This window comes from Momordica charantia, assembly GCF_013281855.1.
Source record: "Momordica charantia cultivar OHB3-1 chromosome 9 unlocalized genomic scaffold, Mcharantia_2.0 BLBB01000009.1, whole genome shotgun sequence".
Classification (NCBI taxonomy): Eukaryota; Viridiplantae; Streptophyta; class Magnoliopsida; order Cucurbitales; family Cucurbitaceae; genus Momordica; species Momordica charantia.
In genome coordinates, this window is record NW_028275167.1 from 6,323,455 (window position 1) to 6,350,351 (window position 26,897).

At 36.5% G+C, this 26,897-nt stretch overlaps 3 protein-coding genes across 10 annotated transcripts; all 3 read right to left on the minus strand.

Annotated features, from left to right (window-relative positions):
• Positions 1-420: 420 nt before the first annotated feature.
• On the minus strand, positions 421-5,174 carry DBE1 (debranching enzyme 1). 3 transcript variants are annotated; one of them, XR_015787289.1, is made up of 3 exons: positions 5,014-5,174; positions 948-4,407; positions 421-814 (listed from the first exon to the last, which is right to left on the minus strand). XR_015787289.1 is itself a non-coding variant. In XM_022294539.2 (2 exons), the coding sequence occupies exon 2, from the start codon at positions 4,401-4,403 to the stop codon at positions 1,728-1,730; it is 2,676 nt and encodes an 891-aa protein (XP_022150231.1). In that variant the 5' UTR covers positions 4,404-4,407; positions 5,014-5,174; the 3' UTR covers positions 421-1,727. The 3 variants fall into 3 exon arrangements, 1 of the variants encoding a protein (XP_022150231.1); XR_015787288.1 differs by having other exon boundaries at positions 924-4,407; XM_022294539.2 differs by having other exon boundaries at positions 421-4,407.
• Positions 5,175-8,698: 3,524 nt separating this feature from the next.
• On the minus strand, positions 8,699-18,772 carry LOC111018410 (ERD (early-responsive to dehydration stress) family protein). The gene is made up of 12 exons (XM_022294472.2): positions 17,503-18,772; positions 16,572-16,905; positions 16,244-16,393; positions 15,591-15,726; positions 14,909-15,010; positions 14,529-14,648; positions 14,351-14,431; positions 13,335-13,675; positions 12,785-13,030; positions 12,010-12,334; positions 10,621-10,854; positions 8,699-9,141 (listed from the first exon to the last, which is right to left on the minus strand). Exons 2-12 carry the CDS (start codon positions 16,880-16,882, stop codon positions 8,920-8,922), a joined length of 2,268 nt encoding a protein of 755 aa, XP_022150164.1. The 5' UTR covers positions 16,883-16,905; positions 17,503-18,772; the 3' UTR covers positions 8,699-8,919.
• A 2,970-nt stretch (positions 18,773-21,742) lies between these two features.
• LOC148208885 (uncharacterized) lies at positions 21,743-26,772 on the minus strand. 6 transcript variants are annotated; one of them, XM_088117819.1, is made up of 8 exons: positions 24,581-26,772; positions 24,350-24,501; positions 24,136-24,282; positions 23,680-24,056; positions 23,303-23,602; positions 23,041-23,226; positions 22,583-22,977; positions 21,743-22,510 (listed from the first exon to the last, which is right to left on the minus strand). In XM_088117819.1, exons 4-7 carry the CDS (start codon positions 23,806-23,808, stop codon positions 22,837-22,839), a joined length of 756 nt encoding a protein of 251 aa, XP_087973945.1. In that variant the 5' UTR covers positions 23,809-24,056; positions 24,136-24,282; positions 24,350-24,501; positions 24,581-26,772; the 3' UTR covers positions 21,743-22,510; positions 22,583-22,836. The 6 variants fall into 6 exon arrangements, with proteins under 6 accessions (XP_087973945.1, XP_087973944.1, XP_087973947.1 ...); XM_088117818.1 differs by having other exon boundaries at positions 21,743-22,320; positions 22,417-22,510; positions 24,350-26,772; XM_088117821.1 differs by having other exon boundaries at positions 23,041-23,223; positions 24,350-26,772.
• Between the last annotated feature and the right edge of the window lie 125 nt (positions 26,773-26,897).

Below are 26,897 nucleotides of genomic sequence, written 5' to 3' on the forward strand. Positions count from 1 at the left end.
ATTTTTTTATAATATTATAGAAATGTCGATTTATCTAGATCGAACCTATGGATACATGGACATGTCAATAGTATTTAATACCATGTTTGTACCAACATTTTTCTCATATGAAAAGGTTTTCTTTGCAATAATGAATATTTTATGGGAGTAAAATTGCATAATCAGCATATTTAAGTAGATTTGCATAATCTCTTCCATTATTTCCCCTTTTTGATGAGTAGTTTTGCATAATCTTTCTTATTCTTTTTCTATATATATATATATATATATATATATATATATATATATATAAATAAAGTAAGAAGGTGCATTCACATATATATATATAGTATAAAATCAACCAATATTTTTAAACATAGCAAAAAGTTTGAAATTCTACAAAAAAATAAAACAATCCAAATCCAATTGCATAATATAAAATACAATAAGAAAATCCACGCTTTCTATATTTGAAAATTTAAAAAATTTATAACATATCAAAATTTTGCCTATCCAAATGAAATTTCTCTAAAAAATACCTCTAATTTTTTCTTCATATTTCCTTCCATAAATCTCTCTCTAAGCTATCTCTCTTGATTTATATATGGCATCCACAGAAACTAAGCAAATTCTGTTCCTCAATCCTCACAAATTTCAATTTTCCATGGAAAATCTCTCTCTCTCTCTACATTTATGTTGTCACTGGTAAGATTATTTGGAGCTCAATCAGTTCCAATGGCGAAAGATCAACAGTCATCTTCTCCAGTAAGCCTTCTGTCGGTTCTATTTCCAGCATTCTTCTCCTTCCTTGTTTATACATCTTCTGCAATTTTATCTGCAGATTTGCACCATAAAAATGGACATCAAATGCTGTCAAAAGTGCCCTCTTAAACTACAGATGAAGCTCCTCAAATCAAATGGTATGTTAGCAGGAAAAAAAAAACCTCTGCACTCTTCATCATTTTCACCTCAATATAGCTTCTTTTATTTACCCTTCTGTTCTCTGTGTTTCTTTTCCTCTTCGAATGTGAATTTACTGTGGTAGGAGTGAAATCTGTAGCCATAGACCAAGATAAGGGGCTGGTAACAGTTTCAGGTGACATTGATCCTGTGCTGCTCTTACAGAAAATTAAAAAAATGGGCAAAGAAGCCAAGCTCTGGTTCTTTCAACAGGGACCTGGCCCCGACTGCTCAACGGAGCAGTCGAAGCGTGCTGAATCTGATAGAAACAATGAAGATGCTAAACAGCAGTTTGATTGGCATTTCCAGCATAAGTGCGTACCGGAGACAATGGCAATGAAGGAACCCGGTTGGGGGCCTCGGAGCTTGCCTGCTATGCCTTCCAATGTTCATGGATATTCGTACTCCCAGAGCATTCCTCGACTCGGATACCGACCAACATGGCCGTATCAGCAGCCAGTTCCCAGCCATAGGCTCATACCACCTCATGGTTACTACTCGCAACCACCTCTGCCACCGCCTCTACCTGCTTATCCTTATTTTCAGCCGCAGTCTCCGCCTCAAGCTAATCCTGTGATGCATTATACTAGCTATGCAGACAATTGGGAGTAGTTTATAGTCTAGTTTAAATAACATTGTGCTAGAGCTTCCCCTCTCTCTCTGTTGCAAACAAATGTCTATGTAATGACAGACAATACTTTTAATGGAAGAAACTAGTGAATTTACATATAGTTGGCTACTATGAGTGATCCTTATTTGGCCTTCCTTACTGGTTTATGTACAGAATTTCAGTCACTATAACTTTTAGCCTCAAAAAGAGCACAACTATGAGCCTGCATTTCATACGTAACAGATTCCACTGTTGGCACCAGCTCACCATCAGACGAGAAAAACCCGGGAAAAGAAAGAGCGGTGTCGATCAGCCTAAACCAGGATGTACCTTCTGAAGGTTCAGGTAAAGCAACATTTATGGATTGGTCAGATGCATTGAAGGCCATAAATATGTCGCTTTGAGGCTCAGGATTCTCGGCGCTCAATCCATTTTCCTCTTTATCAGCCCTCAGCATCACAGCCAGGAATTTGCAAGAAGGATCTTCCCACTGTGGTGGTGATAGGTTGTTTCCATACCAGTCAATGTTTTCTCCCTTCAAAAAGTTTCTGCTCTGGAAAAGGTCGAAACGCCTTGCTCTAAATGAACTAAAAAATGTGATGAATTGTGTGGTTTGAGTACCGAAACCCGTCTTTAGTAAATCCCAATCGAATGGCCTCCTGTCCTTGAATGCAATGGAACCCCCTGAAGATTGGCCACACTCATCTCCCATGTTAAGAACAGGAACACCAAGTGAAACGAACAACACAAATATAAAGTTACGAATTAGTTTGAGTCGTTTTTCTAGAACTTCGATATTACTCGTCGGTCCTTCTTCCCCACAGTTCCAACTCAACTCTGAGGCTAACTTGCTGCTGCTAAAGCTCACAAGGTCGACAAGAGGAAGACCAAAGTTTCTAGCAATGAAGTTGAAAGAGAATGCAGGGCCTCGGCCATCTGAAAATATATCTCCGCTTCCACAAAGCCGGGTTGCAAGGCTACTAACAAGACCTTCTCCCCTGAAAAAGTCCCTTACATCACTACAGAACTTATAATTCACCTCTGCCCATCTCTTCCAATGAGGAAAACGAGTTTCTTTTGATATTGACTCATGTGGATCCCAGAAGTCTGCAATTATTTTAGTTTTCGATAGAAGTGGATCAAAAGCGATCGCTTCTACTAAAGGAGGGCGAGACAACAATTCGCCACGATATCCTCGCAACAAAGAGGAAGCATTTATGAAACAAAAACCATCTATATGAAACTCAGTCACCCAATATCGAAGACTGTCCAAAAGCAGTTGCTGCACCACGGGATAATTGCAATTCAGAGCATTTTTTCCTTCCAAATTTGCGACCCTATTCGTAAAATAGTAAGACGAGTCATCGATCCCTTGCAGTGTTCCATCCTCAGCAGTGTTAGTAAAAACAACTTCCAACATGACCTCTATTCCATTGGCATGGAGTTCTTTCACCATCTCCTTCATGGAGTTGATAGCAGAAATGGAACCCCCAGAAGGACCATAAATGTTTGTAGGTGAGAAGAAGTGAGAGGGAAAATATGGTCCTTCTTTCTCATCAAATGGAAATATTGGCTCTAGTAGAACTGCATTCACTCCCAAGTTTTTAAAATGCAACAACTTCTTAGTCAGACCAGCAAATGTACCAGCAATATCAGTCGTAAGTTGACTTGATTTATCGACAGTAAAACGCTTCACATTCAACCGGTAAGTGAACAATTTCTCCATTGCCAAGTTAGGACGGACTTCGCCATCCCAGTCAAAAGCAGGTACTTTGCATATTTGCCCAAGAAGTTTTGAAGGTAATCCAAGTCCATGACCATGAGTTTTATGGCTAGATGTTGTAAGGACCTTAGCATATGGATCCACAAGAATTCGACTTATCTCGACTCCGTCTTGCTTTTTATGAGACTTGGACCCCTTGCATAGATAACCATAGCTAACGAAATTCGAGACACTTTCAAATGAGACATGCCAAATATTACCCGATCGGTTAATGTATCGATCTAAATCTAGCTCTATTACTGGTTTTTCTGAAGTGCTGTCATTGTACAGACATAAAACTACACTTTCTGCAGAGCTTGAGAAGATGGAAAAATTCATGGAACCATCCCCTGAAATGGAGACACCGAGCGGACTCGGATAACCTCGACCAAACCCAACAGGTACACAAAAGCTAGTCTTCCTATGACTTCTAATTTCAGAGCTGCCTGAATCAACACCCACAGGATGTTTCAACAGAAAAGAAAGGTAGAAAGGAACGTGCTTAGCATCAAACTCTAACTCAACAGCAAATTTTCCTTCAGAAGTATTCACAAAAGGGGTCTCAATGGTCCCAATTGTGTCATCCGGGAGTGAACTCTGAATGTTGGGTGTTACAAGAGCAGAATCAGATCTGTAAACCCCCCAACTAAGCATTGGTGTTTCTTCAATGTTTGCCAGCTGCACGGAAGAAAGTTCTATAGACACCATAAAACCGGACCCTGTCTTTCTAACAAGAACATTCACCAAATCCCCACATTCTGTCCTGAATAGATAAGTTGCAACCTTCTCTTGCTCCTTACTTTTACCACTGATACCAAATCTCCATCCATTTTTCTCAACCGAAATTCCAAATGAAGCATATGCCTTACTAAGGTTGTAACGCGAAGATTTAGCAAAGCCGGCTCTACTTTCTCCATGAGCTAGCATTCTTACCTCATCCCTTTTTCCAGACTGATGCTTTATCATATGTCCATGTGTATGGTGATCACTTGCTGCCAGTCTGAATGCTTCAGTAACTCCAAAATTATGTACATTGTAGGGCTGTACGACAAGTGAAGACGGGAAAGTTGCCATCTGTGGTTGCAAAAGCATCTAACTGAAAAGAAAAGAAAAAAGAATTGTAAAGGAGGAGATCTTCCAAACTGAAATTGCTCATGTTCTGTTCCAAGAAAGCAAAAACTAACCATCAATTTTGTTTCTGGACAATAGCATAACTCCTAGAGTACTAAACACAACAATGTTCATCAAATAAACATAGAGATAGAGGATCATTGTAACAACGGTGCGTTTGGTATGCATTTTAAAGCGTTTATTCAGAGATAAAAGTGTCTTCTAAAGAGTTCTTTTAACCTATTACACACACCTTTTAAAATTTTCGATACTCAAGAAGTGATTTGAATAAATGTTTCTCTTTAAAAGCACTTTTTTCAACAATCATCTCAAAATCACTCTAAATACACTCTAACCCGAGTTGAGTCCCAATCATAATGCCATTTCCTCGTCAATCAATCAATTTCAAATTCGACTTCGTAAATCAAATTAACATACGATTACATAATAATACATAGAAACAGAACTAAATATAACCTAATCCATCCAGTAAAGCTTTGAAAATCAAAATCCCTAATCAGAAATCAAAATTGAGCGACACCCAGATGGCAAAAGCTTAAGAAAATTGCGGAGTTGGAGAATTTGAACTTACAGTTCTTTGATTCTGCTGCGCTGTGGTGAAGGAGATCAGGAACTCTAAGCACCGTAAACTCTGCTTCGTCTTCTCGTGAGGAATCCATTTCTCCATCCTGGTATGCTTTCTGACCGTTGGATTTCCATTATTTTTGTGTTTCTTTGTCCCTTTTTTTCTTCTAATAATTGTGTTTTCTGTCATACTTGAAATGGAAAAATTGTATAAGCCACCCTCTAACCCTATGGTAATTTCGAATTTAAAAAAAAAATTATATATATATATATTAGTATAACAAGTTGGACACGGGTCGATTTTCACATCGCTTAGTATCCATCGTTTACGGCTAGGACTACTGGGGTATCTAATCTCATTCGCTCCCCTAACTTTCGTCTCCCAGTATTAGTGTTGGTCCAGTAGCGGGATTGAACCTTCAACCTCGAAAGAAGTTCTTCGTTTTAATCTTTGAGATTATTTTTTTATTTTTCCATCCTCTTTATCACTTTTGTTATATCATCTTCAAGTAGAACCTTTTTAGGTTTCTCACATTTTCCTAAAAGTAAAAAATACAAAAAAAAAGGGAAATTATTCTTGCGGAGAAGGATTCAGGGATAGAGATTTGAACCATCGACCTAAGGGAAGTAGTAGATGTAACTTATGGCTGAGTTATATGCTACGTGTTCATCCCGAAAATTACTATGATGAGTTCAAGAGTAAGTCAGATAATTTAAACACATTAAGATCTAACGGAAAAAGTGTCTGATCCCCGACAATCTAATCTAAAAGTAAAAGAAATAAAATAAAATAAAGAATATTTATTTAAAAAATTCAATCAATGGAACAATGGTTTGTTAAAAAATATCTAAGAAGTAAATAAATACAATGATTATCAAAATCATGCTAGATATGGATGTCCGATTAACATATCACCCGTCCATCTTCTTGTAGAATCTCAATCAAAGCACTCCCCAAAGAAAATCATTTCCTTCTCGAGATAACTCTTCTTTTGGAATTTCGGGTACTTCCGTCTTAAACACAAGCTTCGACATCAACTGTATGAAGTTTTTACATCTATTCCATGTTTGTTTTCTACTTATCACATCTATTAAGATACACAAGAAGCCAAACATCAAGTGGAGTGTTGATATCAGAAGGGGATAAACAACAGCTTTGGGGGATAGAATACCTCAACATTCCTCTAGTTCTTGGTTTATTAGAATTCTTCAGATACACTTCCACTTCCTCACATCTCTTAGAAAGCCCAAAATCTGCCATCTTCTTGCGGAAACATAAGAACGTTAGTAGGTTTGAGGCAGGTTTGAGGTCAACGTGCACAAACCTCCAACCATGAATGCAAGAAAGCCCTCTCAACATCATTTTGAGATATCATTTCATCTCTTTCTCCGACAGCTTGATATGTTGTTTAATCAAGTTAGCTAAAGTATCTCGAGCAGCGTACTCCAATATGAGATTGCAAGAAATATAATAGAGTGAAGAATCCCCAACTTCTTCTATGATAATCTTTCTCCCAAAACACGATCTCGAGACCCCCGATGAAGTGCTCGAAAGCATATTTTTTTGTTGAAGAGGGAAGAAGAATCTTGAATGGTCGTGGAGATCTCCTTGTTTGATGGGTTTGGCTAAGAACACATCGCCAAAAGGAACCTCCACCTAAAACCTTCAATCGAAGACAACTAGTGGAATTAATTAATGGCTAAAACTCCAAAATGGCGATAACAAAATTAAAGAAAAGCCTTAAGCTTTTAAACCCCTCTTTATTAATATATTTCAAATCCAAATTTGGTTTTATCTTATTGATTCTATTTTATTTCAATTTATGATATTATCAGTACTTTTAAAATTTAAATGGACCATGTTCATTTTGATTTACGTAGTTTCAAAATCTTTATTTTCGTCTCTATACTATCGATTTTTCTTCATTTTAATCTTTACACTTTCGAAATGTCTATTTTGGTTCTCGTATTTTCTAAAAAGGGATTATTTTGGATTCTTTCATTTTTATTTTTATCTGATTTCTTCCGATCACAATTAAATTTTCGTTGTGTATAATAAATTTGTGTTAAAGTTTTGCAAATAGAGACAAAAAGAATATTTTTTAAAAGTACAAAAATTAAAACGGATATTTTGAAAACATATCGGAACTAGAATTGACACAAAGTTGTAAATACATGCTAAAATGAATGCTTTGAAAGTATATGGACCAATGAACTAAAATCGAAAATACGAGACACAAATAATATTTAAACTATAATTTTATCCTTTTTAAAAATATATTATCTCCAATCTTTTTTTTAAAAAAAGCTCCATCCTAGGTAACCAACCACAAATATTTGGAGTGAAGATGCTTCTCTTCTCTTGATTAGTATAATATATATATATATATAATATGTTTTAATAGTTAGTGTTCTCAATTTGAAATAAGGAAGAAAAAAAAACTTAGGTCCTCTAAAGATGTTGGAAGAAAATAATTGAATTGATGAAAATTTTATAATGAAACTTAAAATAATTATGGACGACCCTAAAGATAATGAATATAATTTGAATTTGAATTTGAATTTTACATAAAGTATTCATTTTAATTTTTTGTAAGTAAAAAGCGTTGAAAATTTTCGCCCAAGTTCTAGGGATGCCTTGAGCCGCCTTTAAAATTGTCCAAGTACAAACCTTAACCAAAAAAAAAACCATATATTTTATATATTTAATAATGACAATATTCATAACTCAAAATAATAACCTAATATGTGCAAGGTAAATGTTTATAGAGTTAAAAAAATATTTTTTTTTTCCGTCAACATGAACATATCTTGGCGGGAAAGATGGTAGGTTTAAATTCCGTATTTGTTTTATGTCAAGTTTTATAAAAAAGATAAAATTCAAAATCAATTCAAAATTTTGAAATAAATAGTCAAATTAACCAATATTTGATCAAACTAAACAAAACTGAATAAATTTATATACTCTCCTTTCTAAAAACCAAACTGAACTAAGAAATTATTTCATTTTCATACCAAATATTTGATGTTTTTAGTTCTCAAAGTGTTATTTTGATTTTGTTGCATGAACCTTTTGGTATGAAAAATAAATAATATTGTGAACATATGCATACTCTTTTGCCTTTTTAAAATTATACAAATGCACGTTTGGATACAAAATGTTGATGTACGAATTAAAAAAAAAAATCTTTAGGTCTTTCATTGACACGGCGTATTATTTAATAAAAAGGAAAATTGTCATGCTAGCAAAAATATTTTATGTATTTCAAAATATAGTAATATGTCAGATGTATATCACGTACATATTACACAAACATTCATATCAGATGTATATCACATTTACATTGTAAGTATATCAAACAATCAGTAGTTATATTAGATGAATATCACATACATATATCAATAATATATAGATGCATATCATTTGAATAAAGTTATCATTTTAAAATTGAAACTTCGTTTACATATTTACAATTGCCTCATTTAAAAACGTGCAAAACGAACGGTCATTTAATATATTAATTCTACTCATTATCCAAACGCAAATATTTATTATTCTCAGACATTCAAATCTGAGGTTTTTAACTCCTGGATATATAATATCTTTACCAATTAAACAAAACCCAAGATCCAAACGGGTTGCCAAAGCGAGCATAGCTCAACGGTACTAAAAAATAAAAGATCCGAAAGGCTGTAACAAGACAACGCACTTTCATTATATTTAGTTCTAACAAGCAAAGCATGCGTGTTAAAGTTCTATAATAAAGTACAATTTCACTATTATTGACCAAAGCCTGGCTCTACATCAAAGAGTTGTAAAAGCTCTAATGACATATATATTTTCAGATGAAAATCATGAGTAAAGATGCTTTAGTTGTTTCTAAATCCATAATTACCATTATAAAATATTAACTCAGCCATCCGAATCAGAGCTTTCTTCAGAAGGGAATTTACTACTCCTTTGAGAGTTTCTCTTTGTAGGAACTAGAGGGTTGCTTTCTTCATCATCAATGAGTGCAGTTGGGTCCATTGAGTTGTCCTTGAAAACTGGGTGTACATAAGCATCCTTTAGATACGCTTTCAGGTCTAAATTTGGTTCTGTGGCCCTTTCCAGTGTGTCCTTCACCATTGCATCCTGCCAAAACAGTAGTTTTCTATTTCAATTTCACTCCTATTGCGATGATATATATATATATAAATATATATTTTTTTTTATTTTTTATTTTTGTCTGTTTGTAAAGGTTAGGTATATTGCAAGGAAAAAGTTGGATCACAAAACCTGAGATTAAAGGCATGATACGATCAAATAGATCACGTGACGATAAAAATGCAGCAGGAACATGAACAAGAAAGGCAACAACAAAATAAGACAAAGAATAAACAGCACAAATACCGGAGAGAATACTTCTATCTAATGACTTTAATTAGGAAGATTCTCAAAACTATGTATATATTTTGGAAATATAAAGCAAGGTTTTTGGAGATCTAATTTCATAACATATTGATGAAATTTCTTTCTCTCTCTTCCTTTTTGGGATTTTTAGAACACGTACTAATATATATCATAGAAATTCAAAACATGGAAAACAACATATATAATAAATAATATTTTAAAAGAAGATTGTTATCAGATGTGGTTTTTTCCCATTTTGAGAGGGACAGAGAATAGAAATGCTGAAATTGGTATCAAGATCCCTGACCATGAAGAATCGAAAATATGTAATTGTGTGTTGATATTAAATATGATGATATGGATATTGATGTAATAGGAAGCTTGATTGTTGCAAAGCCTCTTGGCTTTTAAAGAGCATCAAGAGAGATATTAGTAAGAGAAAATACAGATTAGTTAGTAAAATAATCCGAAAAGAAAAGTTTGTAACAGAAGGTGAGACATTAAAATAAATCATTTAACCCAAAAAAGAAGAAAAGAATTAAACACTTGGGCCCTTTTTTTTTTTTTTTTAACTGTGAGTTGGAGCTTTGTTCTCCTGTACCCAGTGGCACTGCCGCCTGTCTCAAGACTCAGACTCGGAAGACATAAAAAATTTTTGGTATTAAGCTCACCGGAAGGTTCAAATTTGAAACCTTTAAGCTGGTATGACTAAAAGGCCCCGAGTCATTGCCAACAGGACTGCCTCTTTCTTAAAACACATTTGAACTCTTAGTCAAATTTCAAAAACAAAAACAAGTTTTTGAAAACGGCCTTTTTTTATTTTTCAAATTTTAGCTTGGATTTTGAAAATATTTTTAAAAAGTACGATGCAAAACAAAGAAATACATAGGTGAAAGTAGTGTTTACAGGTTTAATTTTCACACACAGAAAACTAAAAATAAAATGGTTATCAATTGGAGTCCTAACCATTGCTCATTTGAAGTATTTGTGCATTATAGCCAAACACAAATGTTTGTATAGAGAGTGCACTAAATCATTGAAAAGCATTTAAAAGCATTTTTTGCCAATGATAAAAAACACTCTCGGACGTGTTCTTTATCAGGATTATTTGATAACTGATATGATTATTTGGGTTCCCATGATGCATATATGAATTAAACAGCAGCAAGATGATCTCTCACAAAGATTGAGAAAAGGATTAAAAGATTTCTTGTTACTAACCTGTAAGGGAAACTTGACGAATGCGGATTCAAAACGCCCCTGGCAGAATTTGTGAACCCAGATTGTCAAAATGGGCAGTGCAACGAGGACTGCTGATGACTTCTCAGCATCTCTCATGCTGAACAATCCCATTAGAAGAAGCTGGGATATAAGTAAGCCAATAATCACTCTACGATGAACGTGCGGCCAGAAGGCTGCACCACTCTCATACTTCTGGTTGTATACATTAATGATCTGAAGAATATAAGCGTCGTAAGCACCATCAAACAGTAGAATTCATTGGATACTATATTCTAAACTTTGTTCAAACTGTATTCAGAATCTAAGGTCATGTTTACTTTCAGAGAATGAGAATCAAACAATAGGAATGAATTTTTCATTCACTCTCGTAGTATTTACCAAGTCGTAGGAATGAAATCAAATTGTGGTTTCACCTCAAATTTAGGAATCGTCAATCTCATTTCTCTCCTATATATCTATCAACCCCATTTTCATTCCTTATCCCGTGGACCCCACACATTTATTAGAATTACTTTACTATTTTTACTCTTTCTCTCTCTATCAATGATAATTATAACTTTGTTAATTAATTATTTATAAATTATATCCTTTTTCATTTCTACTACTAATATTTTTTCTTCTAATACAAATTTATACAACTTTTATTGGTTGGTATGATTTTATTATAAAATATTATCAAATTTGTATTTAATTTTTAATATTTTTTACTTTGTTATTATTAATTAATATCAATAGATTTTTTAAAATATAATTTATTGTTATTAAATATTAGAATAATAAAATTTAATAATATTTTATATTAAATGATAGTTTTTCTAATAAGAGTAATCTAAGGCATCGCCTTTAATTTCAAATTATATATCTAAGGCACCGCCTTTAATTTCAAAATTATATTGGCAATAGATTCTTAATCATCAGAACTGCAAAATAAACTCATGCATGCTCTATTAATCAGGTGTACGTGAAAAAGAGGGGCAGAAAAAGCTCCTATTTATTTACAAATTTCTAAATTAAAATCTTGCATCAGACTCGCAAAAAAATGGGAAAAAGAAAAAAGAAAAACCACACCAGAGGGGATGGATTATTTTCATTAATCCCATTGGTCTGCAGAAGCCATAAGTATACTCAATTTGTTGCCAATGACAAACCAAAACTATGTAATATAACCAGATAAATTAAACTCACTATTTTCTTCATGAATTTGTAAACCTCTTTAAAGTGAGTTCACCAGATTATAAAGCATCAAAGAAGTTAAAAACCATAAGCTAATTCCAAGGAAACCTTATTGAAGCAATATAAATTCTAATTTGCAGCTCTTGTTGTCTATTAAAAACGAGAATATGATAGCCAATAATTTAGAAAACTCACCTGATGACGATAAACCAGGTAGGAGAAAGCAAAGAAGACAATGATGAAAGGGAGCAGTATTGGCGTGACAACTGAATACACAAACCCCAGCAAGATATAAAGCTGTATTCTAGGTTCAGATATGGCAAATTCCACGCAACCAGGATCCATTGCTTGATCCCTATCTTGGTCTGTCTTAACTAAAAATGTATTCTTCAAGTGGAACATGGCCAGTGGAACCAATCTGAGAATCTCTGCAGCAATTCCAGCCCAACCATCAACCATTACATAAGTAATGAAAAATGTAGCTTTCATTGGAATGGAGTCCCCAACAGTTTTTGCGAACCTGCAAAAGCAGAATGAATTGAGGCATCATGTTGGCGTGTCCCCTGTATGTTAGAAACAGTACGAAAGTGAACCATTTTAGCATTATGGATTCTTTCAAGATATTATTTTACATGCCTAAAAAGAATATTCAGTTTGGAAACAAACAAATGACAATGTGAAAGTGCATGGCATATATGGCACAACAATTTTTTACATCAAATCTTTTAGTTAGGCTCATCCTAAACTGTGTCTTGTTGAGTTAACTTTGATCCATGTATAGTTTGTGGTAACATTACATTCGCTATTCTTTAAAAAATTTTAAGGCAGGAAATATTTCTTTGATAATCATGTAAATTTGTGATATTCTTGACCATTATTAGAAAAATTTGTTTCTGTAATACAAAGAGTTGTCCTATGACAACTTGTGCGGAACATTAGCAAAATTTCCTGAGATGAAAGCAGAACATACTCTGTTGAGGGCTCGTCAACGAACTTCTTAAGCTGCTGAAATGCTGTTCCAGTTACAACGCTTCCAAGAAACACATTGACCAGAATGAACAGATGATACTTCTCAGCCGATCTCCTATCTAACGCTGAGAGGGATGTGAAACCTTCGATTTGTGACATGGTCATGAGAATTTTTGGGAGAAGAATTAGGAAAATCTTTAAAGCAATTCCGGGAAGAAATCCTTGGATGACAGACTTTATAACCTTCCTGCAACAAATGTTTCCAGTGTTTGAAACTTTAACTGTTAGGCCATAACTGCCACCACAATAGCATATCTACCTGTTGCACGAAGTTTGAGAGAAGGTAATAAATTGTCATATAGTTTTTATATACATGTTAAAGCCTATAGTTCACTGTAAACAATGGGGAACTGCCTGGCCTGTGTTATTATAAATTGCAGTTGCATTTTTTGACTCTGAGAAGCTTGAATACTGAATAGTATTAAGAATTAAACATATTAAACAGGAAAAATTTCTGCGGCTAGAAGGTAATAAATGTAGAAAGTACTTACTTCTCAATTATGGGCTTCAAGAATGGAAAGACCTTCATAATTCCTTCTATGTTTGCCAAAGATTGAACAAAAGCTATGGGTATCATAAAGAAAAAGGTGAGAAGGAATAGAGCAACTGCCATGAGCAATCTTCGTACTGCAAGTTTTACATATGGAATAGCAAGATTATCCCAAAAGATGTCACGTGGTTCAGGAGCCCATTCTGTCAACCAAATTGTAGGGTTACTGGACTGCTGCGTTTGAGCACATACAGCTGCTCCCCAACGTGTCTTAAATGATACAAATGCTGCAGGAATTATAGCATTGGGATCACTTACAACTTTCTCTCTTTCTATATCTTCCTGCACCGAAAATAACATCTTAGACACCAAGAAAGTTCGGTTACGAAAAGAATTCATGTTAAGCAAAGAATGCAGCATCAATATTTGCTTAAAACTGGTGCAACATGTGAAAGTTCTTCGATTAAAGACAGATTATTGATTGCACGAGACCTGAATAATGACCACTTATGCAGGAAAAACAATGATTTGAAAAGAAGAAAAATAAAGTTATACTGCATCATCTTTTTTTTTTTTTTTCCTTTCTTTGCTTTCTATCCTTTTTTCTCCCTTTTTTATTTTGGGGGAATCGGGGGCAGGGATACTAAACATATTGTAGAGAGACCTTTCAAGATACATAGGTGATTTGACAACTCAGTTTGCATATATGTTCCTCATTTCCTTTTGTGTGTGTGGTGTACAATCTTTCCCATGATTAATAATGTTGATCGTTGCGAAAATATGTCACATCTTCAAAGAAAGGACTCGTAAAAGTAAATGGAGGACCTATAAACCAAGTGCTAGCCTTTTCAGCTACAATCCAATGAAGGAAGCAAAGGTATTAACAAAAACATGGACAATAATAGAAGTTTTGACGTGATGCAAAAATAAGTTAAAATGAAACAGATGATATATGAGGAACTGAAAGAAAGCTCATTAAAGATGTGATTGAAATTTTATATGTTATTTTTCACTCACTTCTTTACTTAACTTCTCGACCTCGGCAGTATAATGATCAATTGCATCCACCTTGCTTCCCCACAATCCCCAGAAACCTGTCTATGAATGCAATTCACTTCTTACAGGTTACTGAAAGTCTTGACGAGAAAATTCAGGAAGGCAAGAGACTTAGAGTTTTACATGTAAAGAAAAATACCTTTGTAGTGGGCCTTTCATTAGGATTTCTCTCATATTTGTTCTCATAGTATACGAGCCAATTCTGTACACTCTTCTTCTTTTCAACCAACTTTGCAAGGTAATTTGCATTATAAACAAGCTGCAGTAAAGAAGAAATAAATAAATAAAGTTGTTGTGAAACTCGAAAGTCAAAAGCTTGGAGGAGAGACAATCATATTTGGAGAATCCAGCACGAGCACCCATGTTGCTGCATTTATTATATATATCAAAGGTGAAAACTAATATGACTACACAATTCCTTTCTATGTTGATATTGCAACATCATAAACTTATTTTTCTTCACAACATTAATATTTTAGTGGAATTTTGCATACTATTTATCAGGGTAAAGTTTCATACCTGATGCGATAGATAGTGATCGGGGTGATTTACACAAAAGAAATGTTCAATGTGCTCACTAACTGATTCGTCGGGATCTAAAGGAACATTCCTCAGAAGGACCTGAAAAGGAACTTAAAATTGAGTTATCAACAAAAAAACATTACCAAATTACTAATTAAAACAAAAGGAGCATCGATGCAAGCATATTCAGATCACTTCAATCGTGTATTTAAAACATAATAATGTTTAGAATTGACATGAAAGAAACAGGAGTACTCGAGGAGAAACAATATAATATTGGTATTTGAAATCTTCTTTAGTCACACCAATAAATAGATGCAATTTCACATTTCCACAACAGAATTTTAAATTGCCTGTTTTCAGTTTGGACAATTACATATTCTACCCTTATAGTGTTTGTAAAATCTGCAAATAGTACTTGTATTTTAAAAATTATTTAATCACCCGCTTGAATTTGCAGAATCAGAAAATCATGCTGTTGTGCTGAGCATAAGAACAAATAAGTTATATGATCTTCGTCAAGATCCACCTAAATCCACCTATGCAGATAGGTGATTAAGCTTCAATGCATGTAATGAGCACAAGTGTTGTATAAATGTATTTTCTTCCCCTTCCGGAGAATATAATGTTGAGAAAAAGGACATCACAAATGGACAAAAGTATACAAACTGGAACTCACTGTAAATTGATCTGGGCGACGTTTTTGAGATGCTAAAAATCGTAGCCTCATGGAAGCTATAATCTTGTACTCCTTGTACAAGATGTAATACGTCCAAAATGAGAAGATGTAAAACATGCCTAGATGCACCCAAAATCTGGAAGAGAATGTAGCGTAAGAGCCTTGAAAGCAAGAAACTTAAATTGATACCTATCCTAAGGACATCATATCAAGATTATTAAACTATACTTCAAAAAATTGAACCATCGAATATTAAGTTAGCAGAGCAAAGATATTGCCAATAATACGATGAAGAACTACTATAAGCTAGAGTTGGAAAACTAAAAGTAACATTCAAGGAGCTTCCTCTATAGGACATGGAAAATAAAATTTCCCAAGGGTGTTTTATTTAAAACGGTGGGTTAAAGGTCCTTCAGTAGTTTCATAAAAAGGATGGGACAGTTTTTTCTGTAGAGGTCAAATAGAGATATCGAAATGTCTTAACATTGTTGTAAATAAAAATTCAAGAAACGTGATTATCGGGATTGATAACTGTACTTTGGGACTATTCACAATAATTCTTACAATATGGTCAATTTAGTGCTTCAGAAAATGATAGTTACTCTCTGGCAACCGCCAAGGAAAGAAGTGGAAACAGATAAAAAGAGAAAAACCTTTTTGATCCTGGAGGAATGTTGGATATTGAGAGCTTGTCGATATCACTGTATGTCAAGCCCTTGACACGCTCTAAAGTGTCTCCAGTCCAATTGACAGGCACCAAAACAGCAAAAGCAAGAAAAGTTATGGGGACAAATATCTTCAAGCTGCATATATGTATTGTTAAATCCATTATCCTTCCACAACGTGAAATGTAATATAATATGCAGCAGTACAAACTACATCACATATAAGCTTCTTCTCCAATGATCTACAATATTACTGAACATCAGAATATACTGAACTCTAGTCCTGTTAGTGTACACAGCCGAAATTTCAACTCACCCGAGAAGGTAAATTCGAACAAACACAGCAGAATCAAGTCCCGCATGTTCAATGAGCTCAGGTTCTGGCATTTTCAATGCCGCAGGCATCCAATTTAGAAACCTCATATACATATTGAAATCCAAGTTGACAACATTGCCCACATGTCCTGAGCGTCTGGGACTGCCCCTTATTCCCTTAAGATACCACTTGGGAAAGTATACTCGATCATTGATTGGTTGAAGCCGCAATAGACCAAATGCCACAAGAAATGCCAATGCAGAGAGAAGGTTGATTGCTGCAGAAACACCTATGTCTTGAAGACTGGCCATTTATCCCCTTGATCGTTGATCTCCTGATTTTTTTTACCAGAAGTACATGATAAACAATCTCAATTTTGATTCCCACACTAAATTCGGTACTACCATTTTTGTTAGCTCTGATGCTGGTTCATGAAATTATTCATATTGACCACTGAGCGAAGAAACAAATTTGTCTTTTAATTTACAGTTCGAAAACATGCTATCCGTTGTTTCTATTTCAGCAAAACCAGACTAAAAACTCCTCTAAACCAAATTTTCCAAGTTTCACATTTTCATCTCCACGCCTTTTTAATCTCACATAATAGAGGATACGCCGGAAAAAGAAAGAACATACACACATGAAAGAGTTATCACAAGGACGACGTTAAAAAGTACTGGTCGTTGAATTTCGGTTGAGTGAAAAATCAATAAAAAGCCTAAATGCAAAAACAATTTGAGATCCATCGTCCAACGTTTGGCTATTGTTAAAATATATAAAAAGCAATACGAAATGAGGATTTCCACAGCCTGCATATTCACGTCCTACAGCAACTTTCCAATCGATTCCGAACATTTTCTCAGGAAATTAAACAAACGGAAATACTCGGCAAAAACGAATACGAAAACAGAGGGAAATGGCGGAAACAAACCTTTCAGCGGTTGTATATTGGATTGTAAGAAATTGATATTCCGAAAAGGAGCTCGATCCGGGGAGCAATGGCGGAAGGGGAGATGAAGAAGCAAACCAATGAAATTGGGGGATTTTTTTGTTTTGTTTTTTGGGACCAAAATGAGCTCGAAATCCGAAAGCGGTTATAATTTAGAATGGCTTTGGCTTCAACAGCTCGGAATCGGATCAGAGTGCGTCCGCATGGGATCGTTATGCTCGCGCTATTTATATAATCGTACCGTTATGGACGTGACGAATGTTTGAATTTCCTTTATGACCATTTTACCCTTCCTGCCATTTATTTCATTTTTTATTTTTTCCTTCTACAGATACTAGCATTACTTTTTTTCTATTTTCTACCTCGACTTTGTTATTTATTTGATTCGTCAGGGATTTATTTGATTCTCTTACCTAAGCTTTTTCGTGGGAAATTGACTCAAATAACCCTCTCAAGTTTTCAATGTACTCAAATACCCGACCTCTAAAAAATTGTTTTGAATGACCCAAATCAACTTTTTCAGACTTGTCAATGGAAGTAAATGTACCAAACTACCTCTCAATTGCAGCCTAAATTCTCGGGCTAAAACGCGTGTTTCCCGCCCGAAAGTGTGAAAAATGATAATGTATAGGCTGTTGATGGGCGAGTATTGATGTATCATTGCAATAAATTCACTGGCGAAATCGTATGTTTCCTGCCCGAAAACTGATTAAAAATGATAATGTTGGGTTGTTTATGGACGAGAATTGGTGAGAAATGAGGTTGACTTACAACGAATTCCCAATCGTTAACTGGTATTATTCCGCCCGAGAATTTAAGGTTTTTCAATTAATGCAGACAACCAACTCTCCCACACGTTTATTGTTCATCAAACCAGTCTTCTTCATCTATGCACTTCGTACTCAGCTTTGCATATAACAAAAAGAATATTGTACCTTGAAAGTAACTCTTCCATCTGACCACGCAGTTTGTTTGTAGATGAATAAAATTTCAACACCAACGAGGTAGGTGAAATTTCCTTTACAAAGAAAATGTTCCTTTTTGGTATGAAGCCGCACATTTGTATGTTTGTCATTTTGTTTTTTGTTTATCTGGAAACGTGGAGTGCAATTGTATTTTTTCTTTCTCCTTTGAGAACGACATGTTTGGGGCATATTCTCTGTATTTTTGCATGATTCTCGGGCGAAGATATAGTTATTCATGGCCGAAGACCATATAAATAAGATTTTCGAGCGAGAATCATATTGTATTCGGGGCGTGAATTCTCGCCCGCAAATCAAGAACTTTCGCTCGAGAATTTCCACATTTTGAATGCTTCTCTTTCTACATGCAGGATGTCTTGTCTATTTGTTACCTATGGTGGTAGGTGGAATGAGTCACAATTTGTATATGAAGGTGGAATTATGGGAGGTTTGGATGTGGACGACTGTATAACTTATGATGAGCTCCTTAGTGCTATTTCAGCCTTACCCGAATAGATCTGGATCGGTTCAAAATCTTGATACATTGTGTATATAAGTTCAATTTGCAGTACCAGGTTTCGAAGTATTACATCTTTGATAACCATAGCCTTAGATTTTTTTTAAGAAGCCCTCCACATCCCTCCGAAGTCCTATTGTATGTATTTGTCGTACCGAAGGAAATACATGGCAGTGGAAGCAGTTCAATGAATCTTAAAATTCCAGAAGCAGAAGCATTCCAATAATTTCCCCACTAGTTAGGACAGACCGTTCCATATTATGGGCATCACTTCCTCTTGATTCCACACTCTCAGACCCATCATGTTTTATCCCATCAATAACACCGCTGACGGACAATGTAGTCTCATGTAACTTGGGTGACGATGAAACAATCTATTGCGGTCAATGGGACGATAACGATGAGAACGACATGAAGTATGAGGCCGAGGATTATGACAACCACGATATTGAATTTGACGATGATGTTGATTTTGACAACGAGAACGAAATAGACCCAATGGATGTAGCCGGTCCATCATCGGACCCCTAAATCGAAGTGCACATGGTTAGTACAAATGCACCGAGCAACTGGTCAAGCTTCTTGCTCAAGGGAAATTGTTAGGACAAGTGATAAAATTGGTTTGTCAACGGAGGACATTGCGATAGGGAGTACTTTTCGATCGAAAGAAGATTTGCAGTTCAAACTCTCGGTTTACGCAATAAAGATGAATTTTAAATATCGCGTGAAGAAGTCGACAAAGAGTTTGTACACTGTCGGATGCACCTAGGATGTGTGCAAATGAAACCTGTGTTCAAGGAAAATTATAGGATCGGATACTTTTCTTATCTCTACATTCTACGAGGTACATAGCTGCACTCGTGAGGTAATGAAACATGACCACCGACAAGCTCGAAGTCGTGTGGTGGGTCAGATTATAAAGTCCAACTTTGAGGATGTAAGTCGTCGTTATAGACCGAATGATATTGTTAATGACATGCAGAAAAATTATGGCATTAACATCCGATATGAAAAGGCGTAGTATGCGAGAGAAATGACCTTGGAACTACTAATGGGATCGCCAAAGAAGTCGTATACTCTTTTGCGTAAATACGGTGAGGCATTGAAATCGGTGAACTTGAGCACGATATTTTCATTCAAGTTGAAGGATGATAAATATTTCCAATATGCATTCATGACCCTAAGTTATTCTATCAGGGGGGTTTAGAAGTTGCATTTGTGTCGTACTTGTCATCGAAGATGCACATCTCAAGAGAAAATATAGAAGTGTGATATTGATAGCCTCCTCTATTGATGGTAATAATCAGATATATCGACTTGCATTTGGAATCGTAGACAAGGAAACACACAACTCATGAATTTGGTTCTTGGAGCGAGTGAAGAGTTGTATTGGAGACGTTGAAGGATTGATTTTCGTGTCTGACCGGCATCAAACTATGAATAACTCTTAGCCTCTGTATTCCCCACTGCTGAACACGTCAGTTGCATGCATCACATGTAGATGAACTTGAATGATAAGTTTAAGATTAGGAGCAAGGGCATGGAATAGTTATACCTCCTAGCAGCCAAGGCGTTCAAGAAGTCTACCTTTAGGTATTACTGGAATAAGCTTACGGGATTCCCAGAAGTGCGAAAGTACTTGGAGGAACTCGGGTTCGATAAATGGTCACACGCATATCAACCTGGGTTGAGGTACAACCAGATGACGACAAACATTGCAGAGTCCATGAATGCAGTTCTAGTGCACACGCGATCATTGTCTGTCACTGTACTATTAGAACATTGTATGACTCTTCTACAACGATGGTTTTACGAGCGGCGGACATACGCATCAATAAGAGCATCCATTCTCTGATTATACTGAGGAGATTGTTAAGGGTGCGGTGGAGCAGGCCTGACGACACACGATTAGACCGATTGATAATTACGAGTACGAGGTACACGATGGTAGCAGTAAAGTGCGTATGAACCTAAGCAGTAAGAGTTGAACGTGTAAGTAGTTTGACTACTACCAGATCCCGTGCTCCCACGTTGTGTTCGCCAAAGTATAAATTAGAAACGCTTCTTAATGTGTACGCCAAACCAATCTACCCATTGGATGATGAAGAAGACTGACATTTACCCAACGACTTTGTTGAGTACACCATTGAGCCTCCAAAGTTCGTTGCGAGAGTTGGAAGACGGCAAACGGTACGGATACCTTCGACAGGTGAGCCTCAACATATACATAAATGCAGCAGGTGTGAATCCAATGACATAATAGGAAAAATTGCCGCCAACCATTACGAACAACCGAGTTTTAGTTTGACGTATGCCTTACTTATATCCATTTACTTGCTTTTTTGTGTGCTGGGAAACAATTCATCATATATTAGGGCGAAATCTTGATAAAATTGTATCTAACTTAACCGAATTTGGGTGAGAATTATTGCTGTTTTCGGGCGAGATGTTGGTATTCTCTCCCGTGAAATATTACACTGAACACCATTCCTGTACATTGTAGGGCTTTTCGGGCGAAATCTTATTACTCTCGCCCGTGAACTATTCCAGTGATTTCCACTGCATTCACTGAAATATTATTCGGCCGAGAATAGCCCAATTTCGCCCGAAAAAAGTTCATACTAGGCAATTTTCGTGTGAAATATGAATAGTCAATGTTGTATTGGATTACAAAGTTGGCGTGCACAATTGGTACAGTGAATTAGATTGCCTTTTTAACATATTAGTCTTATAGAAAGCAAGATAAATAATTAAATTGGATTCATAAAATAATGTCATAATGCCTAATGCTAATATTTAAATTGTATTCAAAATATTGATCGGTTGGCCCACATCTCTATGGCTAATTTCTCCCTAAACAAACTAATGTTGTCCTGAGTTAAGCTAGTCATATTTTACCCTGTTACATCATAATCAAAATAGTTAACGCAAAACATCCTGCAGTCATCAGACCCACTCTGCTGGGGTGCTGACGTTACCTGCCGAACGTGTCATGGTACATTCGGTAATGGAACACCGGCCCTGTGCATCAATGCGGGTAGGATCTAGCAACGGTCATGAGCTAGCAACGGTGTCATTGACCTCATGGAATCCCACACAATGATCTCACCCTCCTGCAGATCAATGCTAAGCATAATCCAATGGATGCCACTGATGTCGTACAACAGGTAAACAACATCCAGATCAAGCCATCGTGTCTGATAGTCGGGGAGTCTCTCATCTATGTAGTTTAGGATGGTCCTACACTTGCCAACCCAATCGTATTCCACTGCAACTTTTGCAGGTACTGCTTTCGGGGCCGTCATGCGTTTGTATAATCCGCTTGTTCGTCGAAGAAAGTTATGCAATGACGATGAATTTCGATTAGCACATGAATTTGTACGTACGGGCAGAGTATAAGATATATATATTACGTACCGCAAGGACGATGTCACCGGTGGTGAACCTTCGACAACAAGTCTTATCGTTGCTCGAGTTTGTTCCGCGTGAACATGATCAACGAATCAATCACCTATATAAGTTATTATTGTCAGAAGAAAAATAAATAATAGTACAACACATATTTAGGATTTCGAACTCGTACCTCACTCGTCATCCACTTGTCCGGGGTGATGTCACGAAACCATGTCTTTCCCCAATTATCGTAACATGATTTGCGAGTGGCACGGTTGGTCTTAGGGTTGGTCATCCAAGCATGAAATTTATGGACTTGTTTAGGAGGAACGTGGACTAATGGGTCGTATCGACTTACCTTCTTCCGCTTCCCGTCCACCATGACATGGAACGAGCTCCAAAGCTTCCATTGGAGCTTCCTCTTCCGACACCCTCTCGCGGTTTTTAGCGTTCAACGAGCTGTGATAGCACACGTGCCTCATCCAGGTCTGGATGCAATGTCTCGGATGTATGCTCAGTAGTCTGAGATTTTACTTCTCCTGGCCCTTCCGCATCAGAGTCCGTGAAATCCTCTGCATATTCATCCTGGATAAATTATGTTAAAAGATAAAATATTGTGTTGAGAGGTCGAAGGTCGATAGTAAATACCTCATCGTCCATGGATGACTCTAACGACTGTGAATCGATCATAATATGGTCAACCGGTGTGCTCTGAACAAGAATCTCCTCGAGAGGGACTACCTCGCAATGCGCATTTAAACCGGTTTCCATACTCTCTTTATGCACGTCCTCTGTACCCATGTCTTCCTTACGCGATAAGGCAAGTGCATGCTGCTTCAAATAGGATACATGAACCTTCGTCAGACCATGGTTACGATCGAATTTTAACTGATAGATTACGAACATATACCTCGCGTTCTGGTGTCTGAAATGCAGGAAGGTCTTGTTGAGCCTGTTCCCCAATAGTTGGACTGGAATGAAGTGCTTCTATCCCGTACACGTTCACATTCGGGGGATCAATGATCATGTCATCTGTGACTTCCCCATCCATAGCAGATGGTGTAGAACCATCACCATCCTTAGGACCATCACTCTGACCACCATCGGTGCCACTGGGTCTGTCACTGGATGCATCACTAGGATCATCTCCTCGCCCAGTACCATCTCCGCTGCTACCTCTTCTTATGTCATTCGGGTCGATAGGTAAACCCTATACAATGAAGGACAAGTTAGTTCTCACTAAATGAAAAAGACATGGTAATTATTGTAAGTGACAACTATTATTACCTTAGTGATTCTTCGCAAGAATTTCCTAATGGATTTTAATTCAGCCTCAATACCTCCCATCATGTCGTTCATGCACTTGTCCATGCGCTTCAAACGTTTCCCAACTTTCCTCAGACGCCCACTAGACATGCGTACCTTCTTACCACTACCATTCTCCTTTTCTCCTCAGCCTTGACATGGTCGTCTTCTCTGACACCTTCATCGATGTTCGCTACTTGTCCTCCATCGTCCTTTTCTGATCCTGCACGTGCACTCGATGGTTCAGCATTATCGCTTTCACACAGACCTTCGTTCTCATCTTCGGGCTCGAGTGGTTCGAACGCACTATCTAAGAAGGTCGTCTCAGCCTCCATTTCTTCTATTGACCGAGTTATTCCCTACAATAATGGCAATGAACGTGTCTGCCTAAATATGGAAATTAAAGAAAGTTATAGGTATAAACAAGATTTAACTTACTGTGCTAGATTTGAAAATCTCTCTGTTCAGCATATGTCATGCAGTTGAATGGCCGCACCTCCACCGAAGAATACGTGGCATGGCGTCCAGATTTACATTATTGGCCCCACGCCCAGACAGGGAAGATATAGTCTTGTACGCCCACACCTGTACATATAAGTGGTGGACGTTAATTGAAAGAACGAAAACTGAAAATAAGTATTTATGCTCATACCTGGAACGCCCAAGGGAAACCGTAGAAATTGTACGATTTCTTGAACCCGCCATCCTTCGACCTCTTCGTCGGGCCACGCTTTAGACTATATATAGTCTTATCAAACGACAGCATGCCTCAGTTGTGGTTTCAGCAAGTTTTCCAATCATCGACTATTCCCAGCAAGGATAACCATACTTTAGGGTCCTCTCTCCCCAACAGAACTAACGCTACTAAATACACAATAAATACCTTGATGGCGTCGAAGTCATCCTCGAACAGTGCGGCTACATAAATCTTCTCAAACTCATTCAACAGTATGTCTTTGCTATCATTAAAGTAGAGAGCCCTAAGTCTATAGGGAGATGTGTCTTTTCTAACTGGACTCCTATCATATTTAAGGCGAGAAATAATGTCAAACTCTCTCCGCCCAAATGACACCTTACTCCCAAACAAGTTGAAGCTAATGGTGTCAGATGTACTATCCTCAATCTCCCTAAGTAGGATGTTGTGTATCAATGGTCCGTTAAATACGAGGTCCAAGTGAAGAAAGTGGTGAAGGGAAGAGAGTTGAGACGGAGACGAATCCAATCCAACGAGGTTACAAAAGGTACGAACGAGTTGGATAACCGGTTGACGGTTACTTTTCTAGTTATTCCCGCTCCAGTGGAGATTGCTTGCTTTCTCGATGGGAATTGGTAATACTTGGTCTTGGTCTTTGATGAGGAAGTGGTGGCAGGGCAAAAAATGGGTGGAGATTAGGATATAGTCAGGATATTCCACTGTCTCGGGCTCATTATTATGAAACGCATTCCCGTTTATCGATTTTCATTAAGGTTACGTTGTCGCTTTCACTTTAATAATGAATGATATGGAGTCCCTCAATATATATGGCACGCTTTACTAATAGTTTCCAAAGAGGTTTTCACCATCTATTTCTGCCTGAACTCTTCCCGAGTTTCCGTATACAGTTTTCCTAAACATCCTAAGCTGTGGTGGGGTCAATTTACTCTTAATGGTTGCAGTAGTCTTCGCTAGGTGCGACAGACATGTTAAGTTGGCGGAGGCATAGGATGAAGGAGGATTTTAGGTACCATTTCCATTTTGAATTAACTTGAAGATGAGTAAATAAAGGATCCAATGATCAGAAACATAGATAAGACATACATGTACTAATAACCAACCATTCCTTTAACCAACAAAAAAAAAGATGTAAAACATAATCCTGTCATATTTCTCGGTTCAATTCTCGGGCGAAGTCATGCACGAGAATTTTACAATATTAAATGTACTTCGCTCGAAGTATAATACTGTAAAATTTCTCGGCTGAATTCTCGGGCGAGAACGGGCGCCGAGAATTATTCCACAACCTAAAAGCCCACCTACAAGAATGTTAAAGATTTGAGTTCTAACCCACTTCGCCCGAAATGCCCCGAGAATTCCCACAGAAGATTCATTCCAAAAAAATATCACTCACGTTCGAAATGCCGCCAGAATTTAAGCACATCATAAAAATCTTCCAAATCCCTAACCTTCTTCACTCGAAAGACCACGAGAATTCTTGCCCATTTCTAAAACCCACTCCAAAACGTTGAAACCCTAACCTTCTTCGCCCGAAATCCACCAAGAATTATTCATATTCCTAGAGCCCAACTCAAAAATTTGAAAACCCTAACCTACTTCGCCTAAAAACTATCGATAATTGTTCAGTCTCTCAATAATCGAAGCCCTAACCCACTTCGCACGAAATCGCCCCGAGAATCTGAATCCATTGCAAATACCAACTCCGAAATTTTGAAATACCTAACCTACTACCACCAATTTTACAGAAATCAATCCCAATAAACTAGAAAGACCATATGACATCGATTTAGAGTATATAATCACATCGACGCCATAACTCACGGTATAAAATAGAGACTTTACCTCGAAACTTTGTGTGAGAGATGAGGAAGAAGAAATTTAGATTTCCATATATTTGAATATATCCCTAATGAGTTCCACAACAATTTATACAAAAATACTATAGGAAGATAGAAAAGTATATATATATTTGAAACAAACCCATCCAAAAACAAAGTACTACAATATATTCAAAAAATCAACCAAAGTTAAGTGATGTAATCCACACTAATTGATTCAAGTACATTTCCGATTCTATGAATTGTAAGCTTCGACTGTGTGCCTTTTAGTTGGAGGTAAGTGTCTTAACCGATTGAGCTATACTCATACTGGTAGCATTCAAGGTATTTTTTTAGTACAACAAATGAGTTGAGCATTCGAACTCATGAGCTCTTGATCAAATATAGGTGCTAATTAATGTCATGTTAAGCTCGTGTTAGTAAATATTTAAAAAGATATATATATATATTTAATGATCATATCTTGACATTTTTTTTTCTTTTTCTTTTTTAAGCCTACAATCTTAAAGTTAGGCTAAGATAATATTCTAAAGGAATGTTGAGATTGTTAGCGAATATTAATAATTTTTGTTTATATTATTTATTCAAATAACATTTTCTACTAAAAATATATTTCTTCCACTAAAAACTAAAAATAATTATTAGTC